Genomic DNA, 17091 nt, shown 5'->3' with positions numbered 1-17091 from the left:
ATGAGATCAGATTTTATCATATCACAGTCAGTAGGCTAGCGTACAACTCAGACTACTGTCAAAATCTTAACGAAAAAATGAGTCTAGAACATAATGAACAGTCGGGCGACCATTTTGTAACATTTAATAGTCGAAGGACTAACAAAGCAACTATCTATAGTCGGAAGATCATTTTGTAACTTTTAATAGTCATTGAACTCGATAAAGTAGTATCTTATAGTCTGGGATCATTTATGTATTTTACCCTTATATTTATTTGAGTTTATTTTTTAATATCTAAATACTAAGGTTCATTAAATTCAGTTTCTGACTCATAAATGTCAAACCGATATTTGTTGTGAATGGAGAGGATTGTTGTTTTCAATGCAGAGACGTAGTAATTAGGGTTTGCTCTTGTTGTATTATTTGTTTGTCCAACCTTAATATTTTTCTATTATTTTATGATTATATTACACTTGTGGTCTAAAACTTATGTTTAATTTTCTTCATTTATGTTATCTTCAAAGTTTGAAATTTACTTTTTTTTTAAAACTTATAAAACTAAACATAAAATTTTATCAAAATTGGATTTGAGGATTTTCTCGTATTTGAAGTGTTTTGGATGTTCGTTGAAAATGTATACTATGAAAAGTATTATTTCGAAAAAATAAATAATATAACTCAAAATTAATCTTATCGAACATCTTTAGATCTTTATATGGATTTTTGTCTAATATGAATAAGTTTCGTGAAAATTATGGAAACTTAAAATCTTACAAAAGGAAAAGAGAGACGTATGGAAATGAGTCGAAAAAGTTCCAAATAGTCTGCAGGAACTGTCGTGGAGAAACTAGTGACCCATAAACCACGAGTGGCCGCCATTAACAACCCCGTCCCTTTACTTATCTTAATTTCGTCGTCGTCGTCTTCTCCTGTTTAAATATCCTCAAAAAACCTAGGAGTTCCATTGATCAGCTGATTCGGAACTCACCCTTTTGATTCAGTTTGCTCATCATTCAAACAAGGTTTAGCCATGGCAGAAAGAAAATGGATTCTTCTAGTTTCGTTAGCTTTCATCGTAGCTATGTCTTGTTCGTCTTCTCGGATCATGAAATCCTCTCAACTTCAGTACTCATACATGGGGTATGAATGAATCTTGGTGTATTTTTCGATGTTCGATAATCATATGAAGTCGAACTATGATGTGTTTTTTTTATTTTGATTTTTCAGGGAACTAACGAGCATGATTCTGGGCAAGCTTCGGTTCTGGGCAACGTTCAACAATGGCGTCGACGGCGACGGTGCAAAGAGTAGAGCTATTGGGCCGAACATGACGGCCTGCCACCACTCGTACGGCCGACCGGATCTTTTGGTTTACTGTTGCCCGCCGGGATTCGAGAAATCGGTACCCTTTGTCGAATTTGAGTTCCCCGATCATTTGTCGCCGGTAAGGGTGCGCCGTCCGGCGCACCTTTTGAACGAGAGCTTCATCGCCAAATACAATAAGGCTTTATCGATAATGAAGTCTCTGCCGTACGACGACCCTCGAAGTTTCACCCGTCAAGCTGAGTTACACTGCCAGTTCTGCACCGGCGCCTACGAGCAACTAAACCACTCCGACTCGCCGGTGAACATCCACCGTACATGGCTGTTCTTCCCCTGGCACCGCATGATGATATACTTCCACGAACGGATCCTCGGTAGCCTCATTGACGACGACTCGTTCACGTTGCCGTTTTGGGCTTGGGATATCCCCGAGGGAATGCCGGTACCGGATTATTACGTCAACAAGAACTTAGCTTTCTTCCATACGGAGCGCGATTTCTCGCATTTTCCACCGCGGGTGGCGGATTTAGATTACAGCACTGAAAACGATCCTCCCCGTGTGAGCAACGATGAACAAATTGATGTGAACTTGAAGTTTATGTATACTCAAATGGTCTCCGGCGCGAGAAAAACGGAGTTGTTCATGGGATGCGCATATAAAGCACACGATGGCTACTGTAATTCTCCGGGCACCGTCGAGAGTGCGCCACACAACACTTTGCACACGTGGATGGGAAGCGGCTTAAATCCCGGAAGAGAAGACATGGGCAAGTTTTACTCGGCGGCGAAAGACCCGATTTTCTACGCCCATCATTCGAACATCGATCGGCTCTGGGAAGTTTGGAGAGAAATTAATGATCGCCAATTAGATATAACCGATCCCGATTGGCTCGACTCTTTCTTCTTCTTCTACGACCAGAATTCAAAGTTAGTAAAGATTAAAGTTCGTGATGTTCTCGATATCACGAAACTGGGTTATTCTTACGAGGAAGTCGACCATCCATGGCTGAACCACCGTCCTTCACCGTCGGTTCCGCCAAAACAAGCTCGTCAGATGTTGAAACTCAAAGAAAACAAAAACCCAGTTTTTGTATCCGATTTCAGGCCCGACGGTCGAGTTTTGGACGGTATAATCACAGTGAAAGTTTCCCGGTCGATGAAAAGGGAGATCAAATCGGTGGAGGAAGAAGAGACCATTGTCGTGTACGGCATTGAAGTTAAAGGAAACGACTACGTGAAGTTCGATGTGTACGTAAACTTAAGCGACGAAACGAAAATGAACCCCAGGTTCAGGGAATTCGCCGGCACCTTTGCGCACATCCCCGGCGCCGCCATGAAGAAGAAGATAAAGCTTAAACTGGGAGTTTCGGACCTGTTGAAAGATTTGGAAGCCGATGAAGAAGAAAGCATATGGGTAACGTTGTCGCCGGTGACGGTAAGTTGTAGTAATGTATCCATTGAAGGGATACAAATTGAGTACACCAAATGAACTAAGGGTACCTAAAGTATCAATTTTAATTTATTTTAGTATCTAAATATTTAATTTTTTTAGAATCATATCAAAATCTTACAACACCTGACAATAACAGAACGCATTACAAAATATTAACAACCTAGTAAACAAAACAACCTTCCAAAAGAACCAAAAAATTTAACACTATATTTTCATCTAAATATTCAAAATGCAACAATCAAAATATTAATATTATTTCGTTCGACAAACCGTATCTCAATTCATCACCTTTACTATCATCAAGCTTTGAAAAGGAATTGATGTATCAATCAGGTTGGAGTCGGCATTTTAGTTCAAGGGGACAAAATATAATTAACAATTAAAAATGAGGGGTCAAAATCAAAATAAATTAAAATTTAAAGGCCTAAATAAGTAATTATCTCATTATTCTTAAATGATAAAAAAATTTGGGGGCAATGTCAAAATAAATTAATATTTGAAGGCCTAATAAATAATTGTCTTATTATTCTTTAATGATAAACAGCTGTATACCTCCGTACCTTGTCAGTTGTCATTGAGTTGTTATGTCAATCTTACATGATTGAGTGACACAATTTCTACAAAAAGTAAACGAATGAATATACATATATAAATATAAACGTGTTATATATATATATATATATATATGAATATAAACATGTTATAAAAAAGAGTTATTAAAAATTAAAGAAAAATAAATATACAATATATAATAAACTTAATATTCATTAGGGTTTTTTATTAACGAGACTCTAATCATTTAACAATAGATTATTAGATATTTCATAATTGTTAGTGTTCGAATTTAATATCTTTAAATATAATAATGATCTAATTAATCACTAAATAATTTGATTTCTACTAATAATAAAATATAAGTTATAATTGGTAATAGGTGGTGAAAGTCAAAGATGATTAATATGGATCAATTATAGTTAACGCTATTTAATAGACACGGTCAGTCAATACTTTTAATTTATACCAAAATAACTAATATTAATATTAAAATATTTTATCAATTTAATTTTTTTTATCGTAATATTTATATATAAAAAACATTTAACGTTTTGTTAATATATGTAACCTCGAACGTAAATTACATATTTTATATAAAAAATGATCGAATATAAAATTTATAACCGTTACTAAAAAATTTATAAACCTAATAAAATATCTAATCATATTTTTTTATAAATGATAATATATTAATATATATTTTACATAATGTGCGGTAGTTGGTAGCATGTGTGGTTAAGAATATATAATAGGGTAAGATATATGTGTGGTTATGATACACAAATGATAACCAATGTATGATAAAAATTTTATTTTTATTAAAGTTTTAAAAAGTAATAAATCAGTCTCTTACCGTTAACAAATATTACTGTGGATGATAAAAATTTGACCCGACATGTTAACTGTTGACTTGATATGTTTACCGTTTAACTTACCATTTGTTTAAAATTAAAATTAAAATATAATTTTAATTATTAATTTTAAACAAATCCTTATACTTTTAATAGTTATATAATAATAGTAAATTTGTTTGTGGTACGATTTGATACGTCGTTTTAGTGGTACACTGAAGTATGCGACATGCGCTGTAGACTTGTCTTATAGAACAATATCTTCGATTTGATTTTCTTGATTTTTTATTTAACTTGATATATATAATTTTAAGAATTACTCGCTTTCTAATTATTACTTTTTTTTTCTTTTTTATTATCCTATTTTTTTTAAAAGCTTGAATGAATGGGACACATTTTTATATAAATTTGTAATAATAATTTAAAAATAATATGTTGTGCTCAATCTCAATTTGATTTTGCTCTATCTCAATCTTCTTCAATTTATTTTTTTCTCAAATTAAGTAATGAAATATGTTAGGACACGTGTCATAACATGATCCGAGGATTAAATTTCTCAAATCAAATTAAAAATAAGATAAAATTGATAGAATATGCGAGTAATGAGGATCAAATATATAATTATATCAATTTTTTTAACTGTTACGTCAGTTCCTCCGTCAACTATTGACGACATGTGACTTGATTGACATCATTTAAATAATTAAGTTATTTTATTGATAAAATTTAAAAAATTATGATCATATTAAAATCTCCTATAATTGTGATTTTAAAGCGTTCATGATTTCGGGTGGAATTCCACATTTTAAATTATTAGTTTCTTAAATTATTTCACCATAGTATTCTAAATCGTTTCTTTTAACTTCAAAATGTTTAAAACATAATTATATTTATTTAATTTTATATTTAATAAATTTTATTTTTAATTATGTAATTTTAATTTTAGTTTTTATGAGTGAATTATGGCATTATGAACTTTTAAATTTAAAATTTTTCTATGTATTTTTTTCTTAAAAATTAATATAATTTTAAAAAATAAAATAAAGATATAAATCAGGTAACCGTGACTCGAAAATGCGGGTATCCAAGTTTTATGGGTACCTGATTTACGAGTGCCTGAACTTAATGGGTCGGGTACGGGTCAACATTTTAATACCCAAAATACGGGTACCCGATTTGAACACCCCTGGTTATATTATTAAATGTTTGAAAACAATTAGGTTAAATTATGGTTGAAACTAATTCCATAGCTAGATGGATTTGGGGATGAAATTTAAATATTCAAAAGTTTGGGAACTAATTTGAAAAAGTCATATTTAGGGATAAAATTAAAATGTTCAAAATTTTAAGGACTAATTTAAAATAAGAGTCATAGTTTAGGGATGAAATTATAATATTCAAAAGTTTATGGATAGAGTCATAGTTTAGGGACATATGATTTAATTAACTCTATTTTATTGATTTTTGGAGTAAAAACTCCACTAGTCCCTTAAAAATTCATAAAATATATGTTTTTTTAAACAATTATTCAAGAAGCATAAACCAAGTGGCATTCGTGATAAAAAAAATTGTTATTATTCATTGAGAACCCGAGTTCGAGCACCATGAATGTCAGAGATGTGAGAGTTCTATATTGAAAGGTTGAGAGTTATATTTAAACATACACTGTCAATTACTTACTCTAACTTAATAAAAATAATAATTATTCAATAAATATTATATACTATAATTTTTAAGTAATATTAGGAAAAAATGGCTATTTTGCGGGGACTTAATTACACCATATGATACTCGTGTTATTCCTTCACTTCACTGTCGCTGTTAGCTAATGTCTATATTAGGGTGACATTTAAAAAGAAAACTAGTTCTAAAGATAATTAATCAGTGAACAATGATTTTGTTTAATTAAGTCATTAATCTATTAAAATGATTTAATTAAATCGTTGACTATTATTTATTAACAGAAATATTAAGATGATAATTAAATAAATTAATATAATTATATATTTGATATTTATTATTTATATATTAAAAAGTAAAATTTTCATAAATGACAATTATCCCACCGGTGAACTTCGAAATCCTTGAATCAAATACAAGTTTTTGTTTAATGGTTAGTTGTGCTCATTTCCCCAAATTGCCTAAGTTTATGTTCATCCATTTCTCTTCTTATTTCTTTTATTTTCCTTCAATAAGATAATAACATATGATGATTAATAAATTTAATTTATTAAATATAATTAAAATCAAAATCAAAATCAAATTCGTATTGATAAAATATATAATTTTATAAACCTATTTAACTGTCATGTCAGCATTGTTTTTAATGGTTAACAATCAAATGTTTAAACTAAACTATTTTAATAGTTTAATGACCATATTGATAAAGTTTATAATTCAATGATAAAAATAACATTATCCCTGTAATTTAGTGGCTCAACAAGTAATTTATCCTAATGTTAAAAGGAAGTGTGAAACTACAAGATTGTGTCGCATCATCATCTACAAAATTAATTAAAGATTAAAAATAATAATTAATAATTAAAATTTAAATATTATAATGCTTATAAACGAACTAGAAAAATATATATAAAATGTACAACAAAATTATAATGTTGACATCTATATATTAAAAAAAAACTCTTTTATAATTTAATATTTTGCATAAAATTACAATGCTCCATTTGCTAATTGGCTCTGTTTTGAAAATCGGACCGGATCGGTCGGTTTAACCGGGAACCGTTGCTTAGTCTGATTCAATCTAAACCGGTTGAACCGCTATTAGTGAACCGTTGAACCGTTCGAACCGGACCGGCTAAAAACCGGAAAAAACCGAGAAAAACCGAGATTTTTGTTTAAAAAAAAAAAATTAAACCAAACAACGTCGTTTGTTAAACGAGCCAAGTCGAACTCGAGTATTGCTGAGCTCGACTCGAACTTTAAAACTTTAAAAGTAAGCTCAACTCAACTCAAACTCACAAGCTAAAAATTATCAAGCTCAACTCAAACTCGAAATATAATATTGAAACTTGAACTCAAAAAGGTTTGAACTCAAAAAAATAATTAGAAGCTCGATTGAAGCCTAAAATTCGAGTTTGATTGAAGTGAAAGAATAGTTCACTCAATGCTCACCAAAAGGCTCCATGATTTTGAATGCTAAATTACCTCTATTATTTATAGAAATTAGTTGTGATGCGCTTCTATGTTTCTTAACAATGTGAGATTGTTTTGTTATCATATTTTTACTCTTTAGACTTTTGGGATGCTCTTCTATGTTTCTTAGCCATGTGAGATTGTTTTTTAAAAAAATTAAACCAAACAATATCATTTTGTTATGATTTTTTTAACCCCAAATTTATTTTTTTAATTATAGTTATATAATTATATTTATTATTTAATATGTTTTACCTTAAATATTATGTTGTAGTTAATTTGAATCATTTTGTTTCACTTGATTTTATGATTTTTAATTTATATATGTTATGACTTGCTTTGAATATGACTTGTGATATAAAAAAATATTTTTTATTAAATATTTTTGGTATTTTTATTTAATTTTTTAAATAATTATGATGTCGTCCGGTTCTTCCGACCGATCAAACCGATTCGACCGGTTGAACCAATGAACCGGTAATATGACCGGTTCGCTAACCGGTCCGATTCTGAAAACCATGCTAATTGGTGAAGGCAAGATGTGGTCGTTGTCACCAAGTCAAAAGTCATGACGTTTCAAAAAAGAAAATTATGCTATTGAAATTAATATTTTAATAAAATAGATTAAATCAAAAGAAAATTAAACTCAATCAAATACCTTAAGAATAATTCCAAGTCTTTAAACTCATAAAAATATTTCTTTTGAAATATTTTCAAATATGGTTAACATTAAATAAATAAAAACAATCATTTCTATACTTAAAAAAATATTTTACAAAATCCAAAGTACAAATATTATAAGAATCAATCTTCTTTAGTAGTTAGGTCTCGATTAAAAAAATATGAAAGAACAAAGATGAACAACTTGATCGATCGACTAAATACGCTTGCTCAAATTAAATTATCTTTTAGTATTGTTTAAGGAGAGATTTCTAATAAAGGAGACCATAAGAGATTAGGTCCAAAGGTTTTAGCATTTATGGATTCAACTAATAAACCATTTCCAAAGTCATGAAGCCCATTACCATTATGAATTCGGCCCAAATAGAAATAGGATAACAAAGAATACGTTGAACGACCTCAATGATAAAATGAAATATTATTTTTTCTTGCGACTCTAAGTTTGAGCTGCTACATCTTTAGATAGGGATGATAACGAGCCGAGTAGGGTCAGGTTTTTTATCAACCCGACCCAACTTGAAAAATATGTATCCTCCACCCAATCTCGACCCGTCCCAAAAAATATGTATCCTTCACTTGAACTCGACTCGAAAATTATATATCCTCCACCCGATCTATCCCGACCCAAGTTTTAGAGCATAAATTCGACCCACTATAAAATAAGGATTTAATTAAATAATAATAATTTTTAAGGAAATTATATTATTATCCGTAGTTGGGTTGGGTTGGAGTTTTTTCACCCTCCGCCCGAACTCGACCCGACCTCACTCCCTTAAAAAATCCGACCCAACCCGACTAAAACCTAAATTTCTTTAAAAATTTTAACCCATTTGGATCTGGTCAGGTCAGAACCGGTCAATTTCGGATTAAATTGTTATCCCTATATGCAAAATGTATATGTATTTATTATCAATTGACTAAGAAAAATCTAAATAATTATACTAATGAAAGGATGTTCAATTAACTATTTTTTAGATTTTTAATTTATTTAAAAGATATATATATATATATATGATCGTTTTAACAATATTTATATAAATTTTAATTTTCACCGACAATGGCTCAAATTTTCAAATAACGCGGTGGAGAAAAATAATTATTCGAATAATACACCCGAGAGATTATTAAATAATAATGTTTTAAAAAATTATTAAATTTTTATAATCAGAGATACATAACGGATCGGTTGAAATAATAACAACAATAAAAGAATACATGGCCTTTTAAACAACAATAAAGAGAAATCTCATAAATAATAAGATTCTTATACAACTAAGCAAAACCCTAATCCCCACCTATCATTCCTATCTGACACCACATGAGTTACGTCCTGTAAAATTAGATCTTCAACTTCATTCTATTTAAGATAAATATATATATTTTGATATCCCAAATTGATTTTTAATATTTATTTTCTATTCAAATTAAGTATTTAAATTTGAGTTTTAAAATTAAATTGGTATTTAAATTTGATTTTATGACAACATTTTTTGTTAGGAATGAGAATAAAATCTTGAAAACGATCGAACCTATAAAGTTCTAGGGGACGAAAACATGTCATCAATAGAAAATATAAAGAAAATATCTAAACTATATAATAATTTAAAATTTTCAGGGGGACGACTGCCTCCAGCCCCTTCGGTTCTTCCCTGATCATAAATACTAATTTGAACTAAAAAAATGAAACTTAAATATCAGTTTGAACCAATAAATCGTATTCAAAACTCGAATATTAATTTTTTTTTATCATGGGACTCAAAAACATTAATATATATATATCAATTAACTAGATTCAATGTACCATGTCATATGCATATTTAAATTGTACCTTATGGCAACAATAGATCATCCCAACAAGTAATATAAAATCCTCAAAGTTTTATCAACAAGTATTCCAAATTTGTACTAGTAGTGTCATTCTCTTTCTTGTTTAAGAAGAGAAAACAAGTGGATTACCTTGTACATTTCCAATTACTTTAGGGTTGTTTTGAAACTTGTTGTGGATAAATGGAGGTTATGTATCCCAACACACCCAAGAAATAAGGAAATGTTTATTATCCAAGTAGGATTTGGTTGAAAGTGATGGGTTGAAAAGCACACATTTCCCAATTTTTTTTATAGATTAATAGATGTAGGCATCCTACCACGGCCTGTTAAGGAAATAATAGGGTAAATTAAATAAATTAGGGATTTAAGGATGTTAGTTAATTATTAAGGGATGGTTGTATATACATTAGCTATAGGTTAAAGGAAATGTGATAATAGTATGTTTGTGTGTGTATATATATATATATATTCTCAATTATTTGACGTTAAAGGCTCAATTTTTTTACATTCATAGTGTTCGAACATAGGACCTCAAGGAGCAACATCAATTTTTTACCACCGAAGTCGTTTGGTTTGTGTAAATATATATTAGCTTAAATTATTCAATAAGGAAGAGTTTATGTTTATATATAATGTCAAAATTAGCCTCCCAACGTTTACTAAAATGATTATTTTGGCCTCTATTCTTTTTTTAGAGCATTTTGATCCCTCAACATTTTATTTTGGGGCAAAAAAACCCCTCTATATATGGAAATCGTTAGTTAACACACTATCAACACTCCAAAATATGAGTATTTTTTACACTAAAATGAAACATTGAGGGCCAAAATGCTATTGGTAAAAAGATTATAGGCCAAAGTGACTATTCTGTCAAATGTTAGGCCTTTTTGCCCTTGAAATTCATGGTGCTTGAACCCGAGACCTCAAGGAGCAACAACAATTTTTTTACCACCGAAGTCGCTTGGTTCGTGCGTATACAAATTAGCTTCAACCATTCAATAAGGGAGAGTGTATGTTTAGGCATAATGCCAAAATTAGTCCCCTAACATTTACTAAAATGATTATTTTGGCCCATATTCTTTTTAGAGCATTTTGACCCCAACATTTCATTTTAGGACAAAAAGCCCCCTATATAGATGGAAATCTTTAATTAGCACACGTTCAACGCTCCAAAATATGAGTCTTTTTACCCTAAAATAAAACATTGAGGGCTAAAATGCTATAGTAAAAAAGATTAAGGGTCAAAGTGACTATCTTGTCAAATGTTAGGAGCCTTTTTGCCCTGAAATAAAAAGTTAGGGGCTAAAATGCTCCAAAAAATAAGGGTCAAATGACCATTTTAGTAAACATTGGGTACTAATTTTGATATTATGCCTTATATTTATTAAGCGACCTTATTGGATGGAAGGGAGTATTATTCTCTTTTGAGAACACGGGTTTAATTAGGTGTGTGTATGTTATCAATAATTAAAAAATAGGCTTAATACCAAAATCAGTGCTCAAACTATTCCTCTTTTCCCAAGTAGATGCCTAAACTATTTTTTGACTCATCCCAGTGCCTAATGTTACAAATGTTACCCATTTAGGTGCTCTGGCCTTCAACGGTGTTAATTCATATGTTAAGTGACACGTGTCACAACCTGATAATTTTAAAAAATTTATTTAAAATTTAAAAATTAAAATTATATATATATATATATATATATATATATTAAAAAGAAAACACAAATTTTGAAATAAACACAAAACTTTGAAAACCTTCATTTCAACCCCTAAACCCATGTCGATCACCGCCTTTTGTCATCGATAGGGACTATGTTGGTAGCGGTAGTCATGGCCAAAAAGAGCGGCGGTGGAGAATTAAGTTTAGGATTTGGGATTTTGAGGTTATTTTATAATATAATGAAAGTTAGTTTTTTTTAAAAATATAATAGTATTTTTAATATATTTTTTAAAAATAAATTTCAAAATCACCAGATTGGGACATGTGTCACTTAACGGGGAAATTAACGTCGTTGACGACCCATGCACCTAAATGGGTAACGTTTGTAACGTTAAACACTTGGATTAGTCAAAAAATAGTTTAGGCACCTATTTGGAAAAAATGTATAGTTTATGCACTTAATTTAGTATTAATCCTAAGAAATATTATGAATATATACTACCTTCAAACCATTAAAAAAATGGAGAGTATAAAAACTATGTTTAAACACTTATAAAACCTAATATATAATCGATGTGAGATTTACCAACTACGACTCTTATAATTTTCATCAATTTTTTTTATTTCATTCATATTTCATTGATTGATTATGTTTTTTTCTTTCATTTTGGTCCTTGACAATGCAACGTTTAATTAATGTGTGCCATCTCCAAGACGAAAACATGTACGTTTCTATTTTACAGTTGTTTTTATAATCTTAATCTCAATAATTTTCGTTTCATACATACTTTATTGATTGGTCATGTCACTTTTTTTTTCTTTCATTTTGATCATTAATAATTTTAATAAAATCGTTAGTAACTGAAGATGACTTTAATAAAATCATTAAAAATTGAGGATACTTTTTATAATATTATTAAAATATATAACTTCACTTAATACTATTTATTTTTACCTGTTTTTTCAAATAATTTTCAGTCACCTCTATATTTCTTTTATCATTTCCCAAAATAAGCCTCCAACATAACCCCAAGAAACAAGGAAATGTTATTGCCCAAATAGGATTTGTTTGAAAGTGTATTTGCCATGTTTTTATACTAAACTGCTTAAGAAACCGATTCATTTGATGTCTAAATCAAAAGGTCAACGTATTCTTAGTATATTCCCATTTACATATGAAAATTGTGGTGGTGGTGGAAGGTCAATTAGGGTCCTCAACTAGCGGATTTGAGTTCGAGTATTACCAAGTTTGACTCAAAAACTTTAAAATAGAGTTCCATTTGGTTTGAAAACTCGCGAGCATAAGTTTTTTAAGATTGACTCGAACTCAAAATCATGGATTGAAGCTAAAAAAAGTTCGCCAAAGCTCGAAATAAAAGATCTTATACTTAACTAGGTCGAAGCTAAAACTCGAACCTGAACCTTAAGTATATGAAAATTTTATATTACATTAAAAAAATACATAAACGTTAATATTATTAATAATTTAATTTTTTAAAATTTTTAATATATATATTTTTTAGTTGCCGCGAACTTTCGAATTTAGTATCAAGTAGCTCATTTCGACTCGTTCAGGACTCAAATCAAGCTTGAATCTATTCAAATCTAGTATTTATTGAACTTTGACCGAGTTTATTTTAAAGGTGTTGACAGTGGCACAGTCAAGTGTAACATGGGACGGCTCCATGCTCCCAAAAGTTTTGGTTTATTTTAATTTTAGATACCTACAAGTTTAAATATAGGTAAAATTAAATATTGTCTCCCTTAATATTTTGGTTTAAATGCTTCTCAAGTCCATAGACTTTCACATGTCTGACTCAAAACTAACTCGTGGAATGAAACCAGAGAAATCAGAAACCATTGAAGTACAGACACTATATTCACCATAAGTATAAAACAAGATGATGTTGAAACAGTACTATATCCATGACATTCAACTACACGACATCTAACTCCCTGCCGAGACCGAACAACGGTGCGTTACATCGAGAAATGATTCGATGACAAACTTGTAGTTGAGGGTTACAGATTGAGGTGCACCGGGTACCTGTGGATGCAATCTTCCCAGGGATTGTTCGGAGACGGCTTCACGTTCCGGAGTGCGACCCAGACCGCGCTGTTACACTTGAAACCGCTCCCGAATGCAATCTGCCAGACCCGGTTGCCCTTCCGCATCCTGCCTTTTGCCTCTGTATAGGCCAGCTCGTACCAGATCGAACTCGACGATGTGTTACCGAATCGGTGGAGTGTCATTCGTGAGGCCTCGGCATGTAACGGGAGAAGCTGCAGGTTCTTCTCGAGCTCGTCGATCACGGCCCTCCCGCCGGCGTGGATGCAGAAATGATCGAACGCGAGCTTGAAATCCGGGATGTAAGGCTTGATTTTCGCATTGAACAACTTCTTGGACACCAATGTTACAAAGAACAAGATCTGTTCACTTATGGGAAGAACAAGGGGACCCAATGTTGTGATATTGGTCTTAAGTGCGCCACCAGCAATTGCCATCAAATCTTTGGACAAGGACACACCAGTTTTCCCAGCATCATCCTGTTCCTGGTAAACACACTTGAACGCCTTGTCGTTTGCCCCACAATGTGTCCTCACCACATGGACAAGCTTGTACTTGCTCCGCCTCCGATCCGCCGGCCGATTCGACAACAGAACCGCCGCGCCACCGACTCGGAACAAACAATTCGGGATCAACATCGATTTCTTGTTACCGAAATACCAATTCTGTGTGATGTTCTCAGTACTAACAACAATGGCATAAGTATTCCTATGAACTTGCAACATATCTTTAGCGAGATCAATGGATATCACACCCGCACTACACCCCATTCCCCCAAGATTAAAGCTCCTAATGTTCCCCCTCATCTTGTACTTGTTAATAATCATGGCGGACAATGAAGGTGTAGGGTTAAACAAGCTACAATTAACAACAAGAATCCCTATGTCTCTTGGCTTAACATTAGTATTGGCAAATAGCTTGTCCAATGCACCAAACATCACCTGCTCAACTTCTTCCCTGGCCGACGCCATCGTCGGCCGGGGAGGGATCAAATGCATCGCCTCCGGCACCACCGTCTCCTCGCCGAGCCCCGATCTCTCCAAAATCTTGCGCTGGAACTCGAGGGACGACTCATCGAAATCGCCAGTGAGCTTTGAATGTTCCATGAATTGCTGGTACTTGACCTTGAGATGCGACGGAGGGAGGTAACAGGAGTAATCCACCAAATAAACGGATCTCGGTCGGGTCAAGATGTAAACGGTTGACCCGAAGACGAGAACGGCGGAGAAGACGATGAAACTGACGAGATTGTACTGGAGTTGGACCCACAGTTGGCGGATGTCGTCGAGGCTCAACCTCGAGGCTTCGACGATGATGACGGCCATTAAAGGGACCAGACAAAAAGTCAAAAGATGAGTTATCAAGTAATGGTAACCAAGTTTAACGTACTTCAAGTTGACACTCTGTAAGAAATCCGGCAATCTCCGACGCTGCCGGATCTGAACTCCATTACCACTCTCTTCACCATTAGCCATGATTGGTAGAAACCAACAAAAAAATCAACTCTCTCTTCAAAAACAGACCAAAACAAAGTCTGGGTTTTTGAGAGAAGGAATTTGGGTGTCCCTATTTGTTAACAAAAGGGGTATTTATAGAGAAAGTTGGGTGGGTTGATCAAACGACAGCAACGACCAGCTGCCAAGAAAGAAGAACACGTAGAGATTGTTAGGTTTCCATTAGTAGAAATGTTCATAGAGAGAAGAAGAAGAAGAAGGAGATAATAGAGATGGTGGGAGTTGGGAGTTTCCTGATCTGATCTTAACGCCAGCCGGAAAACAAATCCATTTCCCCATCACCATTAATGTTCATTCATTTATTTATTTTGATTTCGCAACCCTCTTTGACTGAATATTTTTCCCTGGTTTTTTATATTTTAGGGTAAAGTACATAAAGGGACTTCATTAGACGGTGTTGCTTTATCGAGTCATCGAACTATTAAAAGTTACAAAATGATCTCTCAACTATAAGACGTTTTTTTAAGTCACACTACTATTCATTGTATTCCAAACTTGTCTATTTCTGTTAAAAATTTGATGGTAGTCTGAGTTGGTCGTTAACCATATGATTGAGATATGATATAATATGATCTCAAAATCTCAAACTACTATAATATTTTAGTCAGCAGACTAACGTCTAGCTCAAACTGACATCAAATTTTTAACGAAAAAGGGGTGAGTTTGAAATACAATGAATAGTCGGGTGATCATTTTGTAACTTTTAATAGTCGGGACTAAAAAAAGTAATGTTCTATAGTTAATGGACCATTTTGTAACTTTTAATAGTCAGATGACTCAATAAAATAATACCTATAATTGGGGGACCATTTGTATACTTTGCCCTATATTTTATTAAGGGGAGTTTTTCTTTTTAAGTGATGTGAAGACAGAAAAAAACAGGGAAATGGGGTTTGATTGTTTGAACATTGAATTTTAAGTTGATCAAGTTGATGCCTTGAAGATCAAAGGGGGATTTTATTAAGGGGATTTGAACATCGAATGAAGTCATCACTAAACTCAAATCGAATCGGATTTCGGGTGGAGGGTTTATACTTTCGGGTCGGATCACGTCGACTTAGGTGTTACATTCAAAATCAGGCATAAATAAAAGCATACTTAAAACATGTGATGTACATTTTGGACTAGTATACATTTATTGCTAGGAGTATTTGGATTGAACTTGTTAAATATACTAATTTAGCAAGTCTATGTTTTTAATAATTTGAACCCAATTTGTCATATGACAATATAATATTCAAGCTGATGAAATAATATAATTGATATAATATTAATACTTTTAAAACTTAATTAAAGTGTATTGAAGTTTGGGACCAATTTAAAATTTATATAACAAACCAGCACGGCTATTGGAATTTACCCTTTTCGGTTTTTTCCCTAACCTTTTCATATTTTTTGATAATGAGCCAACTTTTTTAAGATTATTATCACTTTATATTTTATTTTGGGTTAAATATATTTTGACTTCTGAAGTTACACTTCATTATTAATTCAATATTTAAAGAATTTTTTATTCAATTTGGTCTATCAACATTCTAAATATATTATTTCAGTTCATTTTATTATTATTACATAAATCCGTATATTTTTTGGATCACTTAACGACCTCAATGGTGGTTAAAAAGAGTGTTTTTTTTTTAGTTTTAGATTTAAGAAATTGCTTCTGCAGGGTGTGCGCATTATAAATGACTAAAAAAACCATGAACAAATACTAGCTTTTAATTATTTCAAACTATTAAAAAATATATTTTTTAGTTTTAAAATTTCTTTTTAAAAAATTTCTTTAAATTTTAAAATTTAATTACAAATTTATATATATCTTTCTTGGATATGAAATAATTTTGAGGTGCAAAATGAATGTGTTTTAGGTGAAGAGTATTTAATTTCCGGAAATGCAAGTTGAGGACATGATTTTTTAGAGAAATATTATAATTATGGGTCCACATACCTTGCTGTCCATATTTTGTATATCCTTTGCCAATCCTTGCCATTTAACTTATAATATATTTTGCACGAACTAA

At 31.8% G+C, this 17091-nt stretch overlaps 2 protein-coding genes across 2 annotated transcripts; one reads left to right on the top strand and one right to left on the bottom strand.

Moving 5' to 3' along the window:
• Positions 1 to 931: 931 nt before the first annotated feature.
• Positions 932 to 2827, top strand: LOC120171583 (polyphenol oxidase I, chloroplastic-like). Its single transcript, XM_039179258.1, has 2 exons — positions 932 to 1122; positions 1210 to 2827. The coding sequence occupies exons 1-2, from the start codon at positions 1013 to 1015 to the stop codon at positions 2792 to 2794; spliced, it is 1695 nt and encodes a 564-aa protein (XP_039035189.1). The 5' UTR covers positions 932 to 1012; the 3' UTR covers positions 2795 to 2827.
• A 10522-nt stretch (positions 2828 to 13349) lies between these two features.
• Positions 13350 to 15329, bottom strand: LOC120171435 (3-ketoacyl-CoA synthase 4-like). Its single transcript, XM_039179143.1, has one exon. It carries the CDS (start codon positions 15029 to 15031, stop codon positions 13511 to 13513), a length of 1521 nt encoding a protein of 506 aa, XP_039035074.1. The 5' UTR covers positions 15032 to 15329; the 3' UTR covers positions 13350 to 13510.
• Between the last annotated feature and the right edge of the window lie 1762 nt (positions 15330 to 17091).

The sequence above is a fragment of the Hibiscus syriacus genome, unplaced genomic scaffold (assembly GCF_006381635.1).
Source record: "Hibiscus syriacus cultivar Baekdansim isolate YM2019G1 unplaced genomic scaffold, ASM638163v2 tig00111834_pilon, whole genome shotgun sequence".
NCBI lineage: Eukaryota > Viridiplantae > Streptophyta > Magnoliopsida > Malvales > Malvaceae > Hibiscus > Hibiscus syriacus.
Note: the sequence above shows the minus strand (reverse complement) of the source record. Positions and strands in the feature narration are given on the sequence as shown.

Coding starts and splice junctions, on each gene's coding strand:
- LOC120171583 (XM_039179258.1), top strand. CDS start 1,013: ATGGCAGAAAGAAAATGGATTCTTCTAGTTTCGTTAGCTTTCATCGTA. Junction 1,123..1,209: donor CTTCAGTACTCATACATGGG/GTATGAATGAAT, acceptor TTGATTTTTCAG/GGAACTAACGAGCATGATTC.
- LOC120171435 (XM_039179143.1), bottom strand. CDS start 15,031: ATGGCTAATGGTGAAGAGAGTGGTAATGGAGTTCAGATCCGGCAGCGT.